The 27,223-nt window shown below is 37.4% G+C and overlaps 1 protein-coding gene across 12 annotated transcripts in view; it reads left to right on the top strand.

Annotated features, from left to right (window-relative positions):
• polybromo (protein) overlaps positions 1-27,223 on the top strand; it is a 618,289-nt gene that overhangs the window by 230,312 nt on the left and 360,754 nt on the right. For all 12 annotated transcript variants that reach the window (XR_010858640.2, XM_067138036.2, XM_067138039.2 and 9 more), the window contains one exon: positions 11,986-12,084. Coding sequence is in view for 11 of the 12 variants with exons in the window: in XM_067138036.2 (XP_066994137.2) it covers positions 11,986-12,084 (99 nt within the window). In the remaining variant the exon portion in view is untranslated. The remainder of the gene's footprint in view (positions 1-11,985; positions 12,085-27,223) is intronic.

The raw sequence follows: 27,223 nt of genomic DNA, 5'->3' as shown, positions 1-27,223 counted from the left end.
TGTGAGGGATGGGGGTCATAGTAGTGCGTTGCAATGCCCATGGAAGCGAGATACTTTATCCCCTCGTCATAGGAAACTTCGATAAGCCACAATGTTTTAAGAGCGTCGGGCACTTTCCATGCCAGTACAAAGCATGTATAATAAAAATGCAAACAGTAAAGAAAACCAAAAAAATAATGCATTTGCACAGGGGAACCGGCATAATTTATCCTCGTCTTTGGATTGTGCGATTTTTTTTTCTTTCGTTGCGTGAGGTTATGTTTGTCAGTGATTTATCCAAGTGCATTATTTGAACATTGTAAATGCACCTTGTAGGATAGATTTCGGAAATAGTTTTTTCCATGGCATTAGAAAGGTCTAAACTGTGAATCGAGGTGACTGCATGTATTAATGGGTCTTAGAATACTTCGTGACGCGGCAAGTGTTTACATTTCTGAAGTACGAGAGAAGTGCCACGGCGGGAAATCGTACAAGGATAGAGCAAATACAGTAGAGACAATACACGACACTGAGCGAGATATCGAGGGACAGCTATTGGAGCTCACTCTAGCGGATAGACCTGAACAGTACTGATTCTGTCATAAGAGCACGTGTAATTTTGTGTGAAGTTTTTGTTGTTATTTATGCGTTTTCAGTGAGTTGACATAATTAAATAGTAGCGTGTGTCATTCCTTGATATCTCCTCTCAACATGAGGGGAAAGGTATGTGCTGTGTTTGGCTGCAGTAATTACGAACTAGAGAAAAATGCGCGCTCGTTCTTCAGGTTCCCTCGTGACAAGAACATGTAAGTAATATTGTATTTGCAGATATTTTCTTCCAGTGACAGAGATTTTTATAGTACTTCATAATATTCTGACCTGCTCGACCCATGTTTTAACGGGCTTAAAATATAATACACATATTTTATTGTATAGTGCAGCAGTTAACCTTCAATACCGATGTGTTGTTGTAGGTGTGATCTGTGGGTTTTGAAATGTCACAGAAGCGATTTGGATAAAGTGTACAAGAAAGAAGGGACGTTACGCTTGTATAAGAATTATAAGTTCTGTTCAGATCATTTCCAGGCTAGCGACTTTAAAAATCCTGGACTATACAGCCAAGGGTATGTTACAGTTTTACTCTAATTGTACGTAAATATTCCTCAAAGCATCACTATCGACAACATTTTCAAACTTTTCTTTCTTTTATCCCTCTTCTCAGATTAAAGCCGGGATTTTATAGATTTTCTTTCTGTTAGTAGGCTTCATGTTAAGAGGAAAATTGTCCAGCTATTAAATGTTAATTCATTGCATCATATGTGTAAGGAATGTGCCGATATTTTTATTGACAAATGTCTTAATGTGATGATACAATGTTTTTAAATGAGGAAAAAAGACAAATCCAACCGTAAGATTTCAGGCTGGTATGCTAAAGCTAAAAAAGTAATGCATAAATGAAAGATCAAGCCATTTTACAGCAGTCCATTTCACACCTTGTTTATATGTCTAATTTCAGTCTTTGAATAATAACCTTCTAAATAATTCTTCATTCATTTATCCAGAATTGCTTTAGCAACTTCGAAGTTAATATCTCAATACCACTGTCTTTCTAGACGTAATTTATTTATCCATTTCCGTATATACATTTCCATTGATATTTGAATTTAGCGCGATTTGTTCAGGTCAAGTCACTAGGAGCGCCACCGTCGAATTGTCTCCCATTTTAGCAAGGCGAAATCCGTAAGTGTCGTGTATTGTCTCTACTGTATTTGTATAGAGTCAGAGGAAAGTTCGATTTTAAGGGCATCGGGTACTTTCTGTATAAATACAAGGCATCTAAAATGCATACAGTATAGTAATCCAATCAATAAAGTACTCGCACATGGAAGTGTGCATAGATTTCTCCTCGTCTTCGAATCGTACTTTTTTTCTTTCTTTCGTTGCGTGAGATTTACCAGTGAGATATCCGAGTGTATTATTTGAATACTGTAAATGCACCTTCTTGGATACATTTTGGAAATAGTTCTTTTTTCATGGCATTTGAAAGGTATAAACTGTGAATCAAGGTTAAATGCATGCAGTAACGGGCCTTAGAATATTTTATAACGCGGCAAGGGTTGGTACTTCTGAATTGCGGATTGGCGGTTAATTCGAAATCACGTAATTCGAAGTCCGATTTTTGAGTCCCAACGACTTCGAATTAACGAGGTTTTACTGTATTCACATCCGCTCTGCATCCTCACTTCCTTCATCCACATCTGCGAATTGTTATCCGCATCTGCAAAATGGTTAAATATTTAACTACAGTATATTACACTCAAGGTATTGAAACGGATTAACATAATACAATAGGCCTAACACCTGGCACCAGAACCCCTACAGTCGCAGGTTTATGAGGGATTTTCTCTTGCGACAACTACCGATGTATTGACCTTTGTTCCTTCCTGCCATTAATTGTGGACAGAAGCCAGTTAGTAGTCTTAGGTCAGATTTACGGCTTTATGGTTTCAAGGCTCTTTATATATCACTATTCTCCCATACCAATGTCAAGGGTTGCCTAACCACAAGCTGAAACAAGAGTATCCCTGAGTGAAAATCAATGAACGTCATTATTTAGAAATTATCCACACTGCCATACAGTTTGTATCCGCCAAGACACTAACTTCGCGGATATCCGCGGATTTATCCGCATCCATGCAGGGCTCTGTCTACCTATCTCCAATCCTCTTTAACTGCCTACTCGAAAAAGTCATTCATGAGTGGACAGAATGCTAAAGGATGGCTCTGGATTGAGAATAGGCTACAAGTAAGATAAATTAACAGTCAACTGTTTAGCTTTCACAGACCTTACACTACTGGCATCCAGTGTGGAGAAAGCCATCCATAAACTATCCTCTCTCGACCACATAGCAGCTAAATTAGGGTTGAATTTCACCATCAACAAAACACAGTTCATCACCAACAACAGAGATGCACCCAAATCAATCCCACTGGGGGACAAAGCAGTACAAAGGACTACTCTTTCAAATACCTAGGAGAATGGATAACCCTAAACATGAATGAAGATCGGACCATGAACAGCAGATGCATCAAATTGGAAAGCGCCTATCACCTATGTAAGAGGATGTACAAATCCAAATCCCTCTCCCTTAACCTCAAAATCAGTCATTACAGTACTGTTATTGGGACCGTCACTACTATACACCTCAGAATGTCTAAACATGGTAAGAAAATGACAACTCAGAAAACTGGAGCTGAAGGAGAGGAAGATCCTGTGAAATATCATGGGCCCTATTAAAGAAGAAGGCAAGTACAGAATCAGGCACAACAACGAACCGCACCAACAATTAGAGAGCATTACAACATCTATGAGGAAGAGGAGATTAAACTTCTATGGTCATGTCATGAGAATGGAAAATCAGAGGCTCACCTCCAGAATCTTCCACACCATCTCTAGAGGGAAAGCGACTAATGCCAAGTGGGCAAGACTTGTCAGAAAAGGCTTCAACAATTGGACATTGCTCCCAGTGAAATCTATGGCAGGAATAGGTACAGAGCATTGATCAGAACATCAAACTCTCTCCAGTCACTACCAGAAAAAACAGTACGTCTGGGAGGAGGTGTGAAATGGACTCAGGAGTGGAAAGACGTTCACAGTGCAAGAATGAAGGTGTACTGGTCTAAGAAGAAAACTGCTAGAGATAAGAACCACATGGTCCATAGCAGGCCCAAATGGAACTAAAGAAAAAAACTATATTAAAAAAGTAAAAATTACAACATAAAACAGTAGTTACAACAGAAGCATTTTATGCATCTGAAACTATTATTATTGGTGGCATATCACAAGTAAAGATGATAGAAAAACAAGAAAGGAAAATCCTCAGAAAAATCTTGGGAACAAAGTGTAAAAATAAAATTTGGACGAAGAAGAAATCCCATGAAATCTATCAACTTACAGAAGAAGAAAAAAAAATCACAGATACCATCAAGAAACGGCAATTATAATTTTTTGGTCACTTATTTAGAATGGATAATAACAGGCTCACAAAACTTAGCCTTATGAATGAAAAGTCGCAATAATCAGCTAAAAGAAATCGGTTAAGACCTAAATAAAATTGGCATTAATTAAGAAACCATTCAAGATAGAATAAATTTCATAACTTTAAATCACAAACACCAATTTTGTGTAAAGCCCACCTGACAAAATACAGGATGGACTGAACAGTGTACTGTAAAAAAGAAAACATCAAGAGGATGAAGAGATATTGGGAAGAGAAGGAAAAATAAAAAAAAAGTGCTAATGAGTTAAAATGCGCTTCTTAGTTGGGCATAACCGATCAAAAAATAAACTTCATGGTATATCTTGACATTCTCTATTGTGATGAGTAATGCTCGAATCGATATGCTCGATAAAATATACAGATTTGCTTGAAAACCATGTGTTATATGCTCAGTAGATATGCTCGAAAAACCCATTATATGCTCCCTAGATATGCTTGAAAAACCCATTAAATGCCGTCAAGTATGCAGAATATGCTCGAAAAACACCGTTAAAAACTATAGAAAGTAAAGTGAAACGAAAAAACAAATAACATATCTTTTTATACGAGCTTTATTTTCTAATTGTATGTATGATACACTGCGATATACTCGCATTCAAGTTTCAAGTACGTATATATTGTGACCGTTCGTGGGATGCCTAACTCGGAGATGATAATAAATTTTATAATTCGCTTGACTAGAATTCAGGGGTTTACATGATCCTCCACTCAGGGCATGGCCCTTCGGAAAGGAAGCGGTCACATCCTATCAATAATTAGTCCGATAATAATCTAACATCAGTTTCAAGATAATAAGTTCACTAAAACTAAGCATAAATGAATATTTGCAATGAGAAATTGGAAATATAATAATTTTAATAAAATGAAATAACTGACTACAATTGAACAACTGAATATGCAACGTAAAAATATATTAACTTTGTGCATCGCTACCGCACCGTATTAAAGAATCAAGTCCATCTTGAAAAATAATTGACAGTCATTAAGTTAAAATCACATCATTACGCAACACTGATTCGATTAAATAAATATAAAGTAATATAATGGAAAATCAGCAATTTCAGTCTCAAATCGTTCATCTTGTTTGTTCATTTCTGACGTATTACTAGACGAACCTGTCCTCCCTGCTCTACTTCTCTTATTACTTCATTATAATTACCTAACTAACTGAATAATAACTTGAATTTTCTAACAGCGCATGATAAACACCGAAAATCCATCAAATACATAATAATATCAGTGTTCCATAATCAACTAACTGCATGTCTCCATCCAACCTACGGCATCATGTGGCTGCACCTGAAATAAGGTACTATCTACTGACATAAATAAGGAAACTATCAAATGCCAAACGATCTGCGTTGCATCGGCTCCATTCCATCTTGCTGAAAATACACCTACAGCGCTAACTTACTACATCTAGCAATACCACAGGTTGATCTAGAGTACAGGTGACAATAATCTCACAATTTAATTGTCGTTTGAGTAGCTTGTCAAAGATCCTACTCGTATATTCGTAAATACATTCCGCTACCCATGTGATACCAAATTAAACTCATGTCAGCTCGCATGCCTAACCAAACTCTTCGGAAAGCATTCAAACAACGCTACGAAACACGCTCATCTAATAAACTCAAATATACGCGGCGGAAATACCTCTCAATACTATTATCCTAACCATTGGCCATCTCAAAGAATTAAATTACTACCGCAATTCACCACTCAATAAATCATTCTCTGCTTATACCGTCAACTATACTTTTAGATGACCCTACATATTTTACGCTACACAATGTCCACCACATAATGAGAAATCATCATTCCCTACATAAATGAGCTAAATATCTTTGAAGAGCTTCACAATTATTCATACAACCATCACTGAGTCGATCCACTAAACATATCACAACACTCCGCGGAATTATACATTATCATAAGATCACCACTTCAAATATCTCACACATCAGCACATCAAACTTCCCTGTGGCATTCAAGATCACACACGCCTTATAGCTGTTCCACTAACACGGAAAACAACGCAGGAAAGATCGCCTAACCCTAGTATTCACCAACGGAAAACGATATTCTAATATACGTAGTAGCATTACATGACGTTACCAACACCGTTAGCACGTTAGAACATTCAAGTCATTTTACTTTATATCACCTGTGTGACATTAAAAAAAATAAATCTACTTCTACAATAAGCATCTACAAGTAAACAAGAAGGGCAAGGTTCGACTACTCATCTGACTTCTTCGCTTCTCCATAGGTATTGGTCGTCAGGTTATTTTTTCAGCCATCTCATTCATTTCGGCAGAGTGTGGATCCACCAGGATCCTACTGGTTTACTCGGACATCTCTTCTATATGAACTTCCTTATTCACAAATATAGGCAACATCTTGAGTTCAACCTGAAACTTGAACAGAATGGTTAGATCGAATTCGTACAGATTTTTTTATTCCACTGTTATAGATTAATACTGGCCTGTGTAAATTTTATATCGCTCAATGCTATACTTAGTTTGTTAACTATTTAGGCCTCAACTTCTTAAATTTTATGAGCTTTAATTCGCATATAAGGGCTGAGCTCTCTACTGCTTCACGATCCTTTTTGTGCTATTCAAGAATTGACATTTAAAACAAAATCAAACTTCATTATTTCAATAAAAAACGAGGCTGCTTTTCATAAACTACATGACTACGATCCTGACTGCTTTACATCTGACTTTGACATTGAGGAAACGTTATCTTAGAGATTCACAAAGGAATGCAGGCTACCATTATTTATTCTTCTCCACCTGAAATACGTCATACCACACGCCTGTTAGATAATTAACTGTATATAATTCCGGCTCAATCCATGGCCCCCTTGACATCTGTTATACTAGTTGTGATGTCTGGCCTATTTTCTTCTCAGCTGTTACTGCAAATATTTATTGATACCCGCTTGTGACTACACGGTTTTTCACGCGGTCCGATGTGTACCACGGGGTTCCGAGCTTGATCTATCGATTCTCATCCATAAGATCTACTATCAATTCGCGAGTTGTGTCGGCTCATATCTTACGAATATATAAATTCGCCGCACATCAATAGTTTATTTTACCACCATGCCGTCCACATGCATTTATCATTCCTATGACCTTCAATGACTCCCTGACATGTAATTGCACGTCATTGGAAGGTCATAATATATATATATATGAGAAGTTTTCTTATAAAAGTTACAGTTTAAAAGTTCATTTTTACCGAGCTCGATAGCTGCAGTTGCTTAAGTGTGGCCAGTATCCAGTATTCGGGAGGTAGTGGGTTCGAACCCCACTGTCGGCAGCCCTGAAGATGGTTTTCCATGGTTTCTCATTTTCACACCAGGCAGCTGGGGCCGCTTCCTTCCCAGTCCTAGCCCATTCCTGTTCCATCGTCACCATAAGACCTATCTATGTCAGTGTGATGTAAAGCCAATAGCAAAAAAAAAAAAAAAAAAAAAAAAAGTTAATTTACAAAATGTTCAGAATTAGGCAAATCAATGAAGTATATCAGCATTGGTCTGTACAACAAGAATTTTTTCTATGTTCAATGTTTTCTATGTTCTATATTTTGTCTACTTCATTTTCTTAAATTGGTCAATAAAAGTTTCAATGATGAGAACAATCTTTCAACGTCAACTGACACGAGGAGTAAATACTTGAATGATGCTGCTTCATACAGAGTAGTTGAGAAAATCCTCTGACGATGCGGACTCGCCACGCAGCATCCTCTCCAAGTTCAACGCTGCACTCCTACCAGGATTTCGAGCCATAACGAACTCCAACTTTTGTTTCACTGTTTTCCCAGTCTTTCCAGGCCACGACTCGGCTTCTTGGATGAATCCTTGTATTGTAGCGACCACTTCAACCAACTCCATTTCTCGCGATTCCAATTTTAGGATGGCCTTAGAAATGACGCTCATGTAGGCTTTTATGAAAGTCAAGGATGGCATCAAGCACTTCATTTTAAAAGCAGCCTTAGCTTTCGCGATGTACTTGCTGTTCGCCTCATCAAACGTATTGATCACCTGGAAAAAATATAATTGAAAAACATTAGCCGAGGAGAATAACTGAGAAAATTACAAAATTAGGCGCCGTATGATGGAGTAAACATAAAAGGTATGAAAAGAATAATAGAGAAAAACTTGAAAGTGAGAAGATTTTAAACATTTCTAATAGTCTTCAATTGCAAACACTACAACACAGTTATAAAACCGGAAGCTACATATGCAGCAGAAACACTCTTTTACCTGAATAAACAATCAAAGACTGACAGACTTCAGAAAATTGAAAGGAGGATTGGAAGAACCTGTATCAACAAAAAATATCACAAAGATGGTCAGTGGCGGTTAATACCTAACAAAGTCGTGTACAAAGAGCTAGAACCCATTACAGATACTATGCGTAAGAGGAGACTGGGATTCTTTGGACATATCATGAGGATGCAGGACTCGAGACTTCTGAAACAACTAGTACAACACAATCTCGTCTCAAAAAATACCACAACAGGATGTAAATGGATCAGAGAAGTACGAGAGGATCTGAAGGAAATAGGCCTTACAACAGAAGACACCAAAAATAAGATAAAATTGAATACAAAACTCAAGAATACAAACCTCCGCTTTACCCTTACACAAAACAAACCAACAACACGCACATTTTCAACTGAGGAAAGGGCACGAAGATCGGAGCGTCTGAAGTAGTACTGGGAGGACCGCAAAGCCCGAACAATCCCTTCAAAGAGACCTGAACGACGGACTGACTAAAGTGATCCTATGTGGTCATAAAAGAAGAAGAAGAAGAAGAAGTAGTCTTCAGTTGCACTATGATTTTCAGCGTAATACAAGGTAACCAAGATCCAAGTTCCCCATAATGTCAATATGGGCTTGGGAGGTAAAGGGAGCTCTGGATGCATCATCTTGAAGGCACAGACTCGAGGAGCCTTGATGAAAATTTTCTTCTCTGACGAAATGGCGCTGTTGACGCTGGACGATTGTTCGCGTAGCTCCTCTGTGCATTGCATGGGCAAGACAAGTAACATGTAACATCTTCGGGTAGAGAAGCTTGAGGTTCTTCCCAGGCTTAATCATGTAGGGAGCAGCGTCAGTCATTAATGCAAGTACTTTGCTTACCTCCTCATCTGAAAAGGTTGGCCACAGCAAGCCTGAAACACTAATGCATAAAATGAAGGGTGAACCGTTCAGTTAATGGGATTCTGACTTGTCGTACCACTGTAAGAGATACTTAACTATCACAACTATTAGAGTCTTCACTGAGCATAAACGCTCGAAAAATAAATTAACAAAATATACTTACGCAGAGCTGCTTGCACTGTTCGCACAATGGTACCATGGTTTGTCACATCTAGCTCCCTGCACAGAATTAGGTGGCCCTTCCCCGGTTCACTGGGACTGAGTTTTCCAACAATAACGTTGGCCATGTATCTTCCAGGACTGTCTGTAGTCTCGTCAATAGATAACCAAATTGGGTGGCTCCTGATGTTGTCCCTTATTGCGTGTAGAACCTGGTGAAGAAAGTACCTGAATGAATATTCTTCATGGAATGAAGGTATTATCGAGAGATTACCTTCATTACGACAGAGCCAGATCCATGTTAAAATTACTACTAAATTGTTTAAACGAGAGTGCGGAATACGGCAATCGTGCATGAATTCATACCTTTTCATACTCTGATGAAACATCATTTTTATGTAGGGTCGACTCATGAGGCAACTCTCTTCCTGCAAAGTCCTTGAAGAGAGCTCTAATCTCAGCATGTTCGACCTTGTAGAGGGGTATGTTGGCGCTTAAAAATGCCCTAGAAACTCTGAAAGAGAACTCGTCTGAGTGCTGTTGCTGATTGAACAAAGGTTGTATCAGCGCTTGTTTCTTCAATTTTTTTTTTTTAATTCTTCAACTTTTGCTGAGTGCTCACTTGTGGCTTTATGTTGGGAAAATTGAAAACCCTTCGATATCTTGATCTGAAAATAAATAGGTAGGTATGCATAAGTGAGAAAAAATACATTGCGTGAACAAAAATAAAGCATTCTGGACTGTGAAATTATTTTCAAATATTGCAGTAGAAATACGAGCACCCTCTCAACGATCCCATGAAAAACCAGCAAATCCAAATGTCAATTTCCACCTAAGAAATGTAAAATCTGAGGATCTAACGGGTCTACACTCTGAATTCTTAGACCACCTTGTCAGTACTTTATACACTTTATTCTATTTAATTACCGTACATGTACATGTTTCGAGAGCCTCTGCTGTCTTCCTCAGCGGTGCCAAATACTAATTATCTTAGGACTATGGTTCATTGGTATCATATTTCAATTATATATTAAAATATATGAATTTTAAATTAGTTACAATATTACTCTAAGTTTTTCTTTTGCCCATTTACATTGTCATTTGTCACATATTTTACCAGAATTTTACCAATCATAAATGATAAAATCTAATTAAATTAATCTCTCTATGTTAATTTATATCCTTATTAATATCTGAAAATAGTAACTCTTTCTTCATCTTCTATAAAATCTATAAAATTAGTCTCTATCCTGAATGATAAAATAACAGATAATAAATAGCCACTTTGTAAATTAAATTAATAAACTGCATTTATGAAGTTAGTCATTTTTTTAAAATATTTCTTCTCTCTTCTTTCTTAACGTCTGCTTTAATTTTCTAGACATCTTATGAATCAGAATTTTCTCCTCTTACTCTCTTCCAATTCCTTAAATAAACAAAACCAAACTAAAATTTAGAGACATTTTACGAAAAAGAAGACGACGACTCAGATATTTGGAGAATTTTCATTTAAGTCTACTACTCCATTCCTTTAATTTATCCGCAAATTGAATTGATGTGATGTTTGTCTGAACCCAAACAATGAGTGAAGTAGGACATAAATTAACATAGAGAGATTAATTTAATTAGATTTTATCATTTATGATTGTTAAAATTCTGGTAAAATATGTGACAAATGACAATGTAAATGGGCAAAAGAAAAACTTAGAGTAATATTGTAACTAATTTAAAATTCATATATTTTAATATATAATTGAAATATGATACCAATGAACCATAGTCCTAAGATAATTAGTATTTGGCACCGCTGAGGAAGAGAGCAGAGGCTCTCGAAACATGTACATGTACGGTAATTAAATAGAATAAAGTGTATAAAGTATTGACAAGGCGGAAAATTATTTTATAGAAATTTGTATATAAGTCAATACGGACCAAAATAGTGAAAAAAAGTCAAGGTATGTATGGATACAATTACAAACTGAGAACTGAGAGTAGAATGCAGAAACTTCACTTGACCGGGTCGGATCTTCCACCACTTCATGGAAAAAGCCACCTAAACAATACTGGTTCCCAAAATAGGCACACCACTAAAATACCTCACATTTCAAAGTGAAAGGATGCTTGGGGCTTCCAGAGCTTATCTGACGAGTCGCACTCTTAATCCAGCTGAGGCCAATTAGGGTGTGTGAATGATCTCACTAAAGGTTAAAAACCTACGGTTCTATTATTCGCACCAGATAGGTTTTTCAGTAATTATTTCTGTTTTTGAACATTAAGGATGGTCAGGGCCCGAATTCGGGGGGGTGTTCGAAGAAAAACAAACTATTTAGACAAAAACCACAAGAATATGCATTTATATGCTTCTATTCTGAAAACCGCAGTTTTATACATTTATATGCTCGATAAATTTAAATTCTGTTGGTCCCAGAGAGATGAAAATACCACCGAAAGGCTTGTTTCAATGTGTACTATTCAGGAAAAAAATATGCTAATGTGCTCGAATGTAAGCCCTAGTGATAGTTTTAATTACTGAAAAATTGCTTATGTTCGTTATTTTCAAAAATGTATCTACTGTATGATTGTAGTAGTGCGTGTTTGTTGCAGCGTGGTGATTATGGTACAGTAAGTGAAGTGGCAGGAGATATGAACATCATGTTTGAAAATGCTAAGAAGTACAACAGAGCTGATTCACGGCTGTACAAGGTAGGTTAACTTGTTACAGTGCATTGTTTTCTGTATATATTATGTACTTTGTGTTGTGAAAGAACTAAGTAGTATATGAATATTTGTATGTGAAACTGTATTTGTATGAATACCTGCAGGTGTGGTTTATAATTGAATCGTGCAGTGGAGTAGGGAACTAAGTCAAAATCGGCCATTTTCATTTTATTGCCTCATTTACCTGACATAAACAAGCCCTATCGTTTGGTAAATGAAAGAAATAAGTCAGCCTTCTCCTTATGGGAGAAACAGTGGATGGACATCAGGCATATTCTGAAGAAACGCACTAAGTCGATGACTTAGTGCGTTTCTTGACCACTTGCAATTCATGACTTAGTTCCATTCTTGGCCGCACGTTGCATGCGATGTAAGTATAACAGGGGATATTTCAATTTATGGCGTTGGTACAACACTAAACTGATATCCGATCATATTCAATCATTCTCTCTGAAATGGACTCATTACAGAGGGAAAGAACTGCATTACTTAGATGCCCGCTTAACTATTAAAGAAATGCACAACATGTTTGTCACAAAATACCCAGAGTGTGGAGTCAAGTACAGCTTCTACAGAACTTATTTTGTTGAGAATTATAACTACCAATTCGGACGACCACAGATCGATGTCTGCAGCAAGTGTGAGGAATTCCAGCTAAACTTAGGAGTCCACATATTTGTGAATCAACAAAGCGTGTAGCTCAGGCTGAATATGATGTTCGTAAAAGAAGAAGCAGGAAATTCTACAGGTCATTGAAAGAAGTTGCAACACTGTGTAGAACAAATGACAAAGTGACAGGCCTTGCCTTTGACTTTATGCAAAATCTGCCCCTCCCACACATACCGGTGCAAGAAGTGTTTTACATGAGACAGTTGTGGATGAATGTGTTTTGTATTCATGATCTTGCAACGGACAAGTGTATTGTGTATATGTATCATGAATGCCAAGGAAAGAAGGGTGCGAATGAAGTTGCTTCTTTCCTGAAAGATTATATAGACGAATTTGTGTCAGAAAATGTTGATCAGTTACAAGTTTTCTCTGATGGTTCTCCAGGCCAAAATAAGAACCATACGGTCATAAGACTAATGCTAGGCCTGGCAGCTTCAAATCGATGTAGGGAGATTAGACAGTACTTTCCCGAGAGGGGTCATTCATTCCTACCATGCGACAGGGACTTTGCGGTATTTAAGAAAAACATTTAAAAAGTGGACAGAGTTTATACTATCAAAGAGTATATGACAATTATTGTAAACAGAAAAGCAAATGTTACAGTTAAGTTAGTAGACTCAAGTGCAGTATTTAATTTTGACAAGTGGTGGCCTGAGTTTTTAAAAAAAGTGACTGTATCAGCTGAAATATTGACAAAGAATACTCTTCGTGCTGGAAAGATTGCATTTTCTCCTTCTTCGTTTAAATAATACAGATATAGGTCAGAGAAACCAGGAGTTCTTGTAGCACTTCCCTTCATAAACAGCATTGTGAAACATACGTTTCATCTTGAGAAAGGTAACTTTTGCACATTTTCCTTGCAACCAATGGCAAGCAGCATATCCAGAGGGTGGGGTTCCAATAAAAGCTGAGAAGATTAAGGACTTGCGTAAACTGTTGAAATATGTTGTGAATGAGGATGCTTTGGCATTTTATTTGGACATTATTTCGCAGCCAATGAATTCCCCTTAGGTTAGTAGTCTCGGTTGTAATACTGCAGTTATTTGGCGCTTCAAGGTCATTTGTATTTGTTTCCCTGTTTTTCTGTTGGATAAACTGTAAACAGTGCTTATGTATTGCATTATGCTATGTTTAATATATAACAAAGGTTGGTATAGCTTGTATGAGAGATTTATTCCCAACCCCCAATTTTTTTCGGTGTTTTTGTAGAAAGGAACTAAGTCAAAAAAGTTCAAACGGTCATAAAATTTATAAATTTTTCTTGAACATTTTCCTGTTACCTCCGTTACATATCTATCACTGATCTAAATATTATATAAAATAATGGGAACTATTCACTGAAGCGTGTTGAAGAAAATCAGTTTTTTTGCTCTCCTGAAAAGTAGCAAAATCTGACTTAGTTCCTTACTCGACTGCACGATTCAATTATATTATTTGGCTCAGAATTGGATTATTAATTTTTGTTACCACTTAGCTCATGTTCATACTTACCCAGTTATAATCACCTGCAGCTTTTAAAAATTTATGCCTTTACGATATTGTAGTTAAAAATACATTATCAGTTTTCAAAGTATTATTTTCTTCACATTAGTTGTCTAGTTTTACTGACCTTCAACACAAGTTGATCATTTTCAAGAAGAAATTTATTGATATTTTATGCAGTAAATAGTCATTCCAACAGAGATTGTTACCTTTGAAAACATTACTAAAGGTTTAGCTTCCTTACTTGCCCGTATTAAATTAATATTACCTACACTTGTCATGCACCAACTTCATTCCCATTTTTGTGTCTTTTTTAAAGTATATTCTTGTTAATACTCTCGATATCAGTGACTGTTGTAGTGTTTTGTGTTTTCATGCCTCTCCATTCTGTTGCACCTTTCTCATCATCATGTTCATCCTTGTTTCTAACAACTTTAATGCAGATTTAATTTGCATATATTGGCAGAAAGTGATTTGTGTTCTTGCATTTTATTCATTGTACACAGAAATTGTCAATTAAATTAAGAATACTGATTTTCTGTTTAAATCCATATGACTTGGTAATGAATGTCTCCCACTAATCATGTGACTGTACTGTGAAATTAATTACCTACAACATGTAGGAGTAGACCTATTTTTTTGTCATGATGTCTTATGTTGAGACTGTCACAATTATGACTGCTGTGAGTTTTGCTCTAAGAGTGGAAGAAAATGCGATGAAGGTGAACTTCGTCAACACTTACTGTGCTTTGGAGATACTTAATGTTTACATTACTCTATGCAGTATTTACTGGAAAGAGAAATAGATAGTGGTGCGAACAATTTAAACTATTGATTGTATTATTAAAATCAGGAATGTAAATTAGTCTTACCTCTTCAGTTCAAATTGGGTAAAACACGGCAGATGCCTACATTCTTATTGTTTTACGAAGAGTTTTGCTTTATATCTTCAGGAGAAACTTCAACTGTACTAATAATGCCAGAGGGTTTGAATTAATAGGCATTATTTTGTGTGTGATACCTGAACTGACCAGACGTCCCGGATTCGGCAGGACAGTTCCACTTTTAGGAATTCTGTCCCGCTGTCCCCTCGAAAACTCAGGGGATGGTTAAATGTCTCACTTTGCAGATTGACAGTTTTAAACACTTGGTTTCTTTTCTGTTGTTGCACAATGCCTAAACGCAAATGCATATTTAATACGGATTTGCAAAATAAATTCCCATTTATTAAGAGAGCAATATCCGACAGTGATGTTCGATGTCAGTCTTGTGGGGCAGCATTTAGCGTTGCACATGGCGGTGGACATGATATAACCAAACATATGCAATCTACCAAACATAAATATTCTGAAAGTACTGCAAGTTCAAGCAAAGCATTGACGAGTTTTTTCAAGAGTGCAACACCTACGTCCAAGTACTTGGAAATCGCAGCTGCTGAAGGAGCCTGGGCTCACCTTACAGCTAAAGAAAATCAAAGCTCTCGCTCATGTGACTGTGCTTCGAAACTTCTCCAAACATGTTTCGAGCCCAAATTCAGATGTGCACAGACAAAATGTGAATGTGTAATTACTGCAATGTTTGCCCCCTTATCTGAGCAACAAGTCAAACAACAACTCAGACAGGAACATTGCTTTACACTGCTAACGGATGCCTCAAACCACGGGAATTTTAAAGTGTTCCCGGTTGTTGTTCGGTTTTATGACCCCTGTGACGGTTTACAGTCAAAGATAAGGGTAGGATTTTCCACCTGTTCAATACTATAAAAAATGTGAAATAATTAAAACGTCACATTTTTATTGTCATTTTTAGGTACTGGTTTCGGCATTGTATATGTCATCATCAGTTTAGGATGAAGTAACAAGGACATTCAGCAAGTTACATTAGAATATTTATAATATATGAATGTACTAACATAAACCTTCTAAAATACCTTGTAATGTACAATTGCGTTATATCATAAAACATTTGGATAGTTGACAAACAAATACCTCCTAAATACCGCCTTATAAAGTTCTAGAAAAGACATAAAATTTTCTATATACAGTTCTGTACATTTCTATCTCCTGGCATTGTTAAATGCTTGTAACTGTGCATAAAATTAACAGTAGCAGCAAGTTTCATATAAAATCTCTTTTGTTAATTATATCTAAACAGCTGTTAAAAATAGACTACTGACCTTGGAACGATATATAAATATATAAATAGTTTCAAACCTATATTTCAGTATTATATTCAATAATGTGAGGTGAACTTGAGGCCGTAAGTTGACAGGCGAGATTTTGTGGAGAACAATGTTTTAAATAATAATAATGTTATTTGTTTTACGTCCCACTAACTACTCTTTTATGGTTTTCGGAGACGCCGAGGTGCCGGAATTTAGTCCCGCAGGAGTTCTTTTACGTGCCAGTAAATCTACCGACACGAGGCTGATGTATTTGAGCACCTTCAAATACCATCGGACTGAGCCAGGATCAAACCTGCCAAGTTGGGGTCAGAAGGCCAGTGCCCTAACCGTCTGAGCCACTCAGCACGGCAAACAATGTTTTCAGCTGGATAAACATAACTCTGGAAAGATCTCGAATCAAACGGACCTCAGGTACCACGTTCACAAGTGAGGAGTTAAAGAGGAACTGCACTATGAGACACTTTGTCTCATTTTCAAAAATTGATGTCTGCCTGGCCATCAGATGATAAAGATGTTGATTGCCATAGGGAACCTGAAGTATTTGTTCCAAATGAATAGTGCATTGGCACTGCCGGTGGCTCCTAGTAGCTTACACAGTGGCCTACACACTAAGCACTAGGCGCCTTGGTAGGTGTGCTATTTACTAACTGATGAGCCCAACTTAGCACACTGGGGCGAAACACTGGCAACCAGAAATGAATTAGCTGGAAAATTTTTAATGCCCAATAATGGGCCAACTATATTGGTATTATGAGTTTACTAATTCGGAACAAATATTTCAGGTTCCCTATGGGAAACATCTTTATCATCGTTAGCTGTTTATCCGACCGACTGATGTCCATCAAGATTAGTAGCGGAACAAAATCATTGCACATAATCTCCTGTTATGCTGCGCAAACAGAATATGCCAACGATGAAAAGGATGAATTCTGGACCAGCTTTGTAACTTGCCTACAATCTCTTGAGGAAAATGAGCTCCACTTCATTGGGGCTTAAATGGACACGTCGGGGGGAAAAAGGGATGGATATGATAGAATACAGGGAGATCAGGGCTTTGGAGAGAGAAATGAGGATGGGAACAGAATCTTGGATTGTACTGCGGCATTTGTCTTGGCGGTAGCCAACACATTTTTCAGAAAGCGTCCATCGCACCTCATTACTTTTAGTGGTGGTGGAAGAAGTACACTAAAATCCAAAATCTATAGAACCATCATTAGACCAGTGGCACTGTATGGAACCGTGTATTATCCAATCGCAAGGAGACACAAAACAACAACTGCACGTCATGGAGATGAAGATGCTTTGCTGGGCAGTGGGACTCACTAGACTGGATCACATCAGAAATCAGGATGTTTGGTGTCGCCCCAGTTCCTGAGAAAATGTAAAACAGTCGTTTGCGATGGTGTGGCCACGTGCTACACAGAAACAGTTCTTCAATTGTGAGAAGGACGTTAAAGGCTGCAGACCACGACGCAACCAAAGAAGCGATGACTTGATATTCTGCGGGAGGTCGTGCATGTGGCGAAAGTCTCACCTGAAGATGCATAAGACCACATCAAGTGGAAAAGGAAGTGCAGAACAGCACACCCTGCAATTAAGAGGGATAAATGCTAAGAAGAACAAATACCAGTGGAAAGAGTATTCTTCTCCCAAAGAGCTAATGGCAGGTCAACAGAAGTATACCAATTGTCAACAACAATATGGTACCCCTTTCCAAATATACTGCCAGAACTGTTAAGTAAACTGAAAACTACATCAAAGCCCAATCCTTTACCACTTAGTACAGAACCTCCAGACTTTACAGGTAAATACACACTTGGTACAGAACCTCCAGACTTTATAGGTAAATACACACTGAACTACATTGTATATGAGGAACCTGGTTTGCGCACCTTGAAAAGTTTAATTCCCCACTGGTAGTGATGGTTATTTGGCAGATACTGGATCAAATGAGATCTATTTTTTGTGCCAACTAATGTCTCATCAATACTGAGTGTTTTCCCTGGAACGCTATTGGTGATTACTAGAGACGAGAATTATAGGCACTAAAGACAGTTAAAATAGGCAGACATATAGGCTCTTAAATTAGCCAAAATAAGAGTTAAATAGGCACTAATGTGTAAAATAGGCATGAAAAATTACTTATAATTTAATAATATACTCAATTACTATACAGGGAATTTACAAGCAACGTTTCAATGTTTTCCGGTAACAACGTTGTTCTCCTCTCATGCATAATGTTTTTGTACTGAGAGAAATATCTCTCAACATCACATGAAGTGATTGGACAAAACATCAATGAAGTAACTTCATCTGGTTTTATTTCGCTGACAGCGGCTGCCGCCCCAAAGGTTCGGTCAAAACTTCCCCTTACTTCTTCCACAATCCTAAATGACTCCACCAGGGGCATGCCGGTCTTCTCCAACTTGGTGATTGTTCCTGGCAGCTTGTTGAAATTTGAAGATGCTCTGGTTTATGCAGGGTCATATTAGCTCCCAACATTTCAGTACATAGGTCTGAAGAAAATGGTTGTTGGTCGCTGTCCAAAGTAAACTGTTAGAAAGGCTGTGTAGATACAGATTTCTGTACTTATATCAGATGCATCACAGTATTTCTAAGTTGATATATGTGGTATTTTTCTCACATTAGATTTACAAAATAATAAAAGTGTCATAAATTACATTGTCCCTATACCTTAAATTCCTACAGTTGGGCTAATTGGCAATAATGTTTAGTATATATCATGCATTTGTTTCATAAAAAATACTATTAGAGATGATGTTTCTAGAAGTACAAAACTTTAAAGTAGGAATGAGGGAATGAGTAATTTACATAGAAATATGTCCTCAAGGATTTTCAGTTATAATTTGGCAGTATCGTGTCAAGTTCACAGAGTGAAAAATATATTAAAAAAGGCGTGAAATGATACCGGAGCAGCATAGAGGAGAGATCCGTCGTTTATGCTTGCCAAGGACCCACCAAGCTGGCCCTAACAGTATTCTTACTTATATAGAAGCATGAAAATGGAGACACTATAAATCTCAAATTTGTGAACATTTTATTTGTTTCTGTTCGCCGGCTTTGGTCAGCTGTGTCAGCTTTCATGAAGACTATTTTCTGTTGCCTGCAACAGATCCTGCATCATGTCTGCACACAAGGCCGCCACCCTCGTTGAAAATTATAAACCACATAATTTGAAATTGTTGTGACATGCACCCATAACCTTATTTTTGGCACTATTTAGCAAGACTCTAGTGGGGATGCTAGAGGCTTGTTAACCTGGGAGCTTACGCCCCTCACACTCGCTTTGGCCCCTTCCCCCCAAGCACAGCGGTTACTAACCGGACCTCTCCAATCAACTAACGGTCTTTTCGCTGGCCTGGTCTGTAAAGATAGTCTTGGCAGCCTTGTAAAACGCGATGTGACATCGTCCTAGCCGGGCTACATTGGATCTGCAACCTGTGATTCGCGAAGGCTTAGCGGAATTGTAATAGAATTCACAATTTTTGAAGGGAGTTTTAAAAATTGCATTTCTGTTGTAAATCTCTATTTTCACAGGAAATACAGTTCAAAATACCTATTTAATTTTCATCCATTCTGAGTCAAGAGACCACCGGCGTTCTAACTCCTCGTTCAGTAATCTAATGATTATTTACATATTAGCAATATAAATGATTGAAAGTTCACGACTAATGCAGCATTGCAACAAAACAACTTGCCACAATACATGAATTAACAGGCCTATACATATAGTTCTAAATCACAAAAAATATAAAAGGAACAAACAAATTTACCTCCTTACAGCAAGCTTGACAGGCTACCCTTCCATCCGTAATAAAATTGGGATCCCTTGTGATCCACTGCTTCAGCCAGTAGGACTTCGACGAGTTTTCTTTGGGCATTGCTGCAAACACGCTTCTTCTTCTTCCATTTCACAATAAATCACAACACGTTCTGAACATAAAGCGTACGTGTACAACAGTTTGCATCAAAAGGGAGGTACAGGACATATGGGTTGTGAAACATAGTACGACGTTGACTGGTTCTCGCATATGTCTTAGGAGGTGGGAGGGGTTGAAGGCTTCGAAGTCAAATTGTTCCTTGTTTCTCCTGATGGAAATTTCCCTAGAACTATTTCTGGTGACTTCGGAGACTTCCCATTTTTGTTCATGGGGTAAACAGATATTGAGAAAAGAGAAGATAATTCTGTCGAGCACACTAGCCACACTATAATGCACTGGAAGAAAATCGGCTTTTTTAAGATACAGTCAAAATGCATCAAATAGGCAATTATACTCCAAATAGGCACAAACCCCTGAAATAGGTATTTATAGGCACAATAAAACCAACAAAATATAGCTAAAAAGACTCTAAAATGGATGTATATCTCAAAAGCCTACGTTTGTGAACACAGGAATAAAATAGGCAAAATAGGCAAATTCCCGTCTCTAGTGATTACATATACTTTCAAAAGAAAGATAAACTTTCCAACTAGCAACTAAGCATACTACTGCCATCTTTTGAGATTCTTATGAAGTACGACGATTTTCCTGATCATCAGTGAGACAGACAATAGCAATTGAGAAAGAGTCGCACTGTCAGTCAGATAGACGGTCTGCAGTTCTTGAGTTAAAATGTGTCCCATCATTTTGTCTCTTCTCACCATATTTCGCTAAATCATTCTCTTCTCACCGATTCACTTCAGTATCTCTTCTTCATTTGTGATTTAATCTACCCATCTCACCTTCAGCATTCTTCTGTAACACCACATTTCAGAAGCTTCTATTCTCTTTCTTTCTGAGCTAGTTATTGCCCATGTTTCTTTTCTATACAATGCTATGCTCCAGATGAAAGTCGTCAAACAAAGTCTACTGTTTCCTATATCAATGTTAAGAAGGAAGCCATACTTTCCAGTGTTGATTCAGCTAAGTGTAAGTTAAAAGCTTTTCAGTCTGTCGAACATACAACTTCACTATAAATATTACACTGTAACATATCTGTAAAAACTCTCGCTATTAAACGAGGAATAAAAATACATACTATTAAACAAAGAATGGCATGTTTTGTTTTTTACCTTTAGCAGTCATATTTAAATAGAGTGTGTTTGTCAGTAGGTTGTACGGTATTTACGCGAATAATCCCCGCATATTTTAAAAAAAATCTTGAGGCACGAAATTGGGTTGCAGGTTTTATTTACGTGGAGGTTGCCAACTGGCTCCTGGCTCACCTGGTTTTCGATGCTGAGTGTACAGTTACGCTTTGTGCAACCGTAGATGGAAGAAAACTGTCCCCATATGTCATAGTTAAACAGAAAACAATGCAGACTTTGGTTCTAAACTGACTCTACATTGTTTTTAATAGTACCATATTTTACAGAGTAATGTAAATTCAAAATTTCTCCGTGTCATGATAGAACGCATCTTCCAGAACGTGCAGGGGTAGCTTTCTGCACTTTCACTCACGTCGGTGTGTCTATAGTGTGTTTCATAGTTGAAAATAGAGTGAAATCGTAATTTTTTTGTATTCAATGTTTTAAGGAACGCCACAATATCACGTAGCATGCAGTACGCGGAAAAGCAGAATCCGTGAAAACTTGCGAGGGTTGGCATTTCTGAATTACAAAATGGCTGTTAATTCAAAATCACGTAATTGGAAGTCCAATTTCTGTATTACAAAGACTTCGAAATAATGAGGTTTTACTGTATCGCAAAACTAACACCAGATTTTGCCAGTGTGTTTATTTCAAGTGTTTACATTGCACAGAAAGAATTATCCACCACCGGTCGTGTTACTGTCGAGTAAAAAGAGACCACGTATGAGGAGTGTTTTAGACGTGGAGTGTGACGAACTTGTAATTTAGGAGAGGATTCTAGTGATGCAAGAGACAACGAATCTTCCCATCTGCAGGGAACCGAGCCTGTTGCAAGTTCAGATTAATGAAATACCTGTCACGTAAGTAGGCCTACTTGCTCATTTTCATGGAAAATACCTATATTTCATAGCAGTGAAAATGTATTTTTATCATCTCAAGCAAAGCAGCTATATCCGTAAATTTACATGTTCATATTTCCGTAAAGACCATCTGGACCTTGCTGAGTGATACGAAAGGTTTGTTTATGCCTACATTGCTCTTTCGATGGAAGGAATTTTAGTTCATTTCATTTTTTTTCAAAATGAGCCTTCCTAAAATGAGGGTGTGGGCATTATTTGGGTAAATGCGGTATTTAAAAGAGACATGTTTTACTCAAATGCTTTAATTGTACTGAACTTTAAATACATGGTTGAATCTTTATGTACAGGGCTGAGTTTGCTATTGATTCTGATTTTCTAGGTTGTTTCATATATATACACCTTTAGTCTTTAGGCCTGTAATCTATGCTTGTATGACATAGTTCGGAACAAATGCCTCGACGCGGACCAAGTTCTTTTCACAAATTGCGCAAAAGTACACAGTTTCCCCTCGACCACCCATGATTTTCCTATTTGAATATACTGCACAGTCTTTTGTGTTGCTTTTCTCATTACAATAAATAAAATGTGATATCCCGTACAGCCTTTCAAACATATCACGTGTTGATTAACGACCTCTCTTCACTGATTATCGCACAGACTTTCTCTGGACCGTTAGTTCTTCCACCAATTTTCTCCTAAACTGAAAGTGAGTGATTGGTTTCTTTCCATTTTCGTGTACTTTCATCTTGTACAAGTGGAAAGCATTCACAATGGCAACATCGTGGCCCCAGAAAAGTAATTTTTGCCACCATTTGACAGTCCTCCAAAGGACTCCAAACTGCAGTGTCAACACCTCCCATATTCATCGTGTAATCAGTTATTGCTAGTGGCTTTTGTATGACTTCTTCCACTCCAGTTTTGTGATTTTACCCGAGTATATCACCTGACGCAACGGTGTGCCAAGTAGAACACACAAACACGTTTATCTTTCCATGCAAGAACCATAACATCGCCATACCTATAAGTTCTAGTTTTCATCTTAGAAAATATTTGAGTTGGTGTTCCTTTTCTGTTTGGCATGATCGTCCCAGTGTTATGACACTTCAGTTTGCATAACTCGTTTGCCAGATCAACACTTATGTAAAACCTTGTCCATGAATATATGGTATCCTGAAGCAAATGGAACAGACTGACAAAGTTTTCTATGTACTGTAAGTGCATCACAATTCTTATTGCATATGGTAGATCTCACCTGTCTAGTGTGTCAGTTTAAGCTTTTTCATTAATACGGAAAAAATGAGTAAATATAGCCAATAGCGGAGTCAGTTAAAACATAAATTCTCAGATCCCACTTTAATAATAATAATAATAATAATAATGTTATTTGCTTTACGTCCCACTAACTACTTTTACAGTTTTCGGAGACGCCGAGGTGCCGGAATTTAGTCCCGCAAGAGTTATTTTTTGTGCTAGTAAATCTACAGACACGAGGCTGACGTATTTGAGCACCTTCACATACCACCGGACTGAGCCAGGATCGAACCTGCCAAGTTGGGTTCAGAAGGCCAACGCCTCAACCGTCTGAGCCACTCAGTCTGGCAGATCCCATTTTGTGGGTTTCTGCGGGTTATAAGTTTTGAAGAAAATGCACCCCTTGAAACTAATAGTACTTTTGTCAACAAATAATGCTCTACCAGGGACAAAATAAGCTCTGAACTTCTCATGATAATCCAGGAAAGTGTGAATTTATTTTCATCATTGTCAGAGATCCTGTAGTCTGTGGAGTAGGGCGAAATATGCAACATCCAAAATATTTGCATAAACCTGTCTAGAAAAATGTCTTGCAATAATGGTATATGATTTTTCCATTCTTGACTCCAATAGTCTTTTAGGTTCAGTAAACCAATTAGGCCTATATTTATCACAGTAACAATGAAACACAAGAATTTGTTCACTGTTACTTCTTTCTATTGTTTCCAATTGGAACTGTACGATCAGCTCTCTTTTTTTGCGTTTGCGTAATTGTTTGTCTCTGTAACAATGCCCTGCACCAGTTCATCTGTAAGAAACAGTTTCAGGTACCCACCTGGAGAATTTTTACTATTCAGGTTAATTTGTGGTCCCGTATTTCTTACTGAAAATGAGTGTCTTGTAGGTATTGAATCAGCAGTATGTATGTCTTGCCATTCATCACAACTTGCACCATTTTCATCACAGTTATCACCGGGCAAGTTGCCTGAGCGGTTAGGGATGCACAGCTGTGAGCTCGCATCCGAGAGGTAGTGGTTTTGAACCACACTGTCGGCAGCCCTGAAAATGGTTTTCATTGTTTCCCATTTTCACACCAGGCAAATGCTGGGGCTGTACCTTAATTAAGGTCACGGCCGCTTCCTTCCCATTCCCAGGCCTTTCCTGTCCCATTGTCGCCATAAGACCTATCCGTGTCAGTGCAACGTAAAGCAAATTAAAAAAAAGCATTACAATTATCACCACTTACGATTTCATCATCACTAGTAACTTCTTCATAAATATCTGAGGAAAATGTAATATCGCTGTCAGAATTCTCAACTGCATCAATAATGTATGAATTGTCCAAAAATGTATGTTTACGTTTGGTATCTATATTACTGGTAGAGTCCATGATGCTCAAGTACGCTGAACATAACAAGAAAGATTTGTTTTTTTCTTGCTGGAATTTGTAGTAGTGTTTCGATATATATTGAGATATTTAATTAACTCCTTCGAGAAGTTATCACAACCATTGATATTCCACATTGAAGTGTGTAATTGTCATAAGATGATTCAATCTCCTCGAGAAAAACAGAATGCCTGTCGACCTATAAAGGTTAAAAGAACATCATTAGATTCTAACTTTTATTATAATTTGGATCCACCTTATTCAATACATAAAAACTGTTGTTTAGATGAAATTACAACATATATTTCAATCAGAACTAGTTTCAACGCCCTTTTTGCGTCATCAGATGATATAGGTTCTTGGAAAAATTGGCAATCACATAAGTTTATCTACATCAAATTGTGTTCAGAATTGTAATTCAAGAAATGATGATGATGATGATGATGATGACCACAACAACATCAGAACACTAGGGTTAAAGCACCTGAAGGGGAAGTGCAGCGTGTCATTGACCTGACCAGGCTGGGAGGTGTGACGTAATAGAGCAGGGGTGGCCACTGACCTTAATTCTGGGAGCCGCAAATTTAGGAGACAAAATTGGGAGCATGTTTAGAAAATGGTTTATAAAATGAAGACACGTTTTTAGTTTTGTAACAAATGAAGGAACAATTATTTTATACACTACACAGAACATTGTTGCTCAGGTACACATCAAGGAATGAGATTTTACTTTTGAGAAGTGCTTTTTCGAACGTTCATTTTTGCTGTTAGTTTTTTTAAAATCTGGCTGATAATTGGTAAGCACAGTTTGCATAAGTTCACTGAAATGTTCATTAGTTAGTTCAGATCAATATTTAGATTTAATGAATTTAAGCGTGGTTTACAGTGATTCACACACACGTAAGTAGTCCCAAAGGTTGAGATAAGTCTCTTGGCACACTATTTTGTTAGTGGGTATTTTTCCTCAGGAACGTTCTTCCAAAATTCTGTGGTAGAAACGCCACTTTGAATCCTTTTAGTCCTTCGTCCTCTTGCAGTTCTAGTAGCTCCAACCCTACCGCTGCTGTATCGTTTGTTATTGATGATGAAACAGGACAGCCATCGCCCATAACATCAACAGAAGAACGATTTTCCAGGAATGAAAATGAAGGTTTAAGTGATCTCAAATCATTAAATCTGCCATTGATTTCTTCAGCAGTAATCTTCAGTTTCCACCTGAACATCAGGAAGGCTTTCAGTAATTTTGTTAAAACATTTGAAGTGAGAAAATGTTTTAGTCTGAAGGTCTTTCCCAAAAAGCTTTAACTTGCTACAAAAGCTATATACAGTCTGGGCCAAATCACAAATAAGTTTTTCTCTTTCTTGATGTTTAGCGTTTTTCAATACTGGTCCTCATCTGTAAAGAAAGCTGAATCTAACAACCACCGGGTTCATTAAGTTCAGGAAATGATTTTCCTTTTTCTTCCATAAACTGTTTAATTGGATCAAGTAATTCAAAAAATTGGCCAAGAGCATTGCTTACTGATAGCCATCTTACTAAGCAGTACCAAGATACATCATCAAGAAGCTCATCATTGTTCATATATTCTATAAAAGATTTGAACTGTCGGTGTGTTTTGGCATATGAGCGAATACAGTTCACAACTTTTAGAACTACCTGCATAATATGCGGGTACTGAAAATAGTTTGCTACTAAGTGTTCTCTGTGAATAATACAATGTACAGGTGGGAAATCAGGAAGTAATGTGTCAGCATTTAAAAGCCCAATAAGCCCTTGTTTCATGCCAGTCATAGACGGTGCACCATCGGTAGCAATGCTGACACTAATACCGATAGGCACTGAGTTTTTCTGTAAAACACCATCCAGGGTTTCTTTAATGTCACAACCACGAGTAGTATCCTTCAAAGTAACCAGGTCTAAAAGTTCTTCCACCACCTGTAAGTCCTTTGACACATACCTCACAAATATGGCTAGTTGTGTTTTATCTTTGATATCAGTAGACTCGTCCAGAGCCAGACTTACTGCTGAGCACTCGCTTAGATCCTTTTGTAAATTATTTCAAATATCCGCACTAATAAAAAAAACTCGCCTCTCTATTGTTTGTCTAGCAGCGGGCATTTCGTTGATCAGTTAATAGAGCTGGTTAATAGAGCAAATGCTTGAAAAGCCTTACATCTGATATGTTTTGGTCATTTTT

The sequence above is a fragment of the Anabrus simplex genome, chromosome 1 (assembly GCF_040414725.1).
Source record: "Anabrus simplex isolate iqAnaSimp1 chromosome 1, ASM4041472v1, whole genome shotgun sequence".
Lineage (NCBI taxonomy): Eukaryota > Metazoa > Arthropoda > Insecta > Orthoptera > Tettigoniidae > Anabrus > Anabrus simplex.
This window is presented reverse-complemented; position numbering and strand designations above follow the sequence as displayed.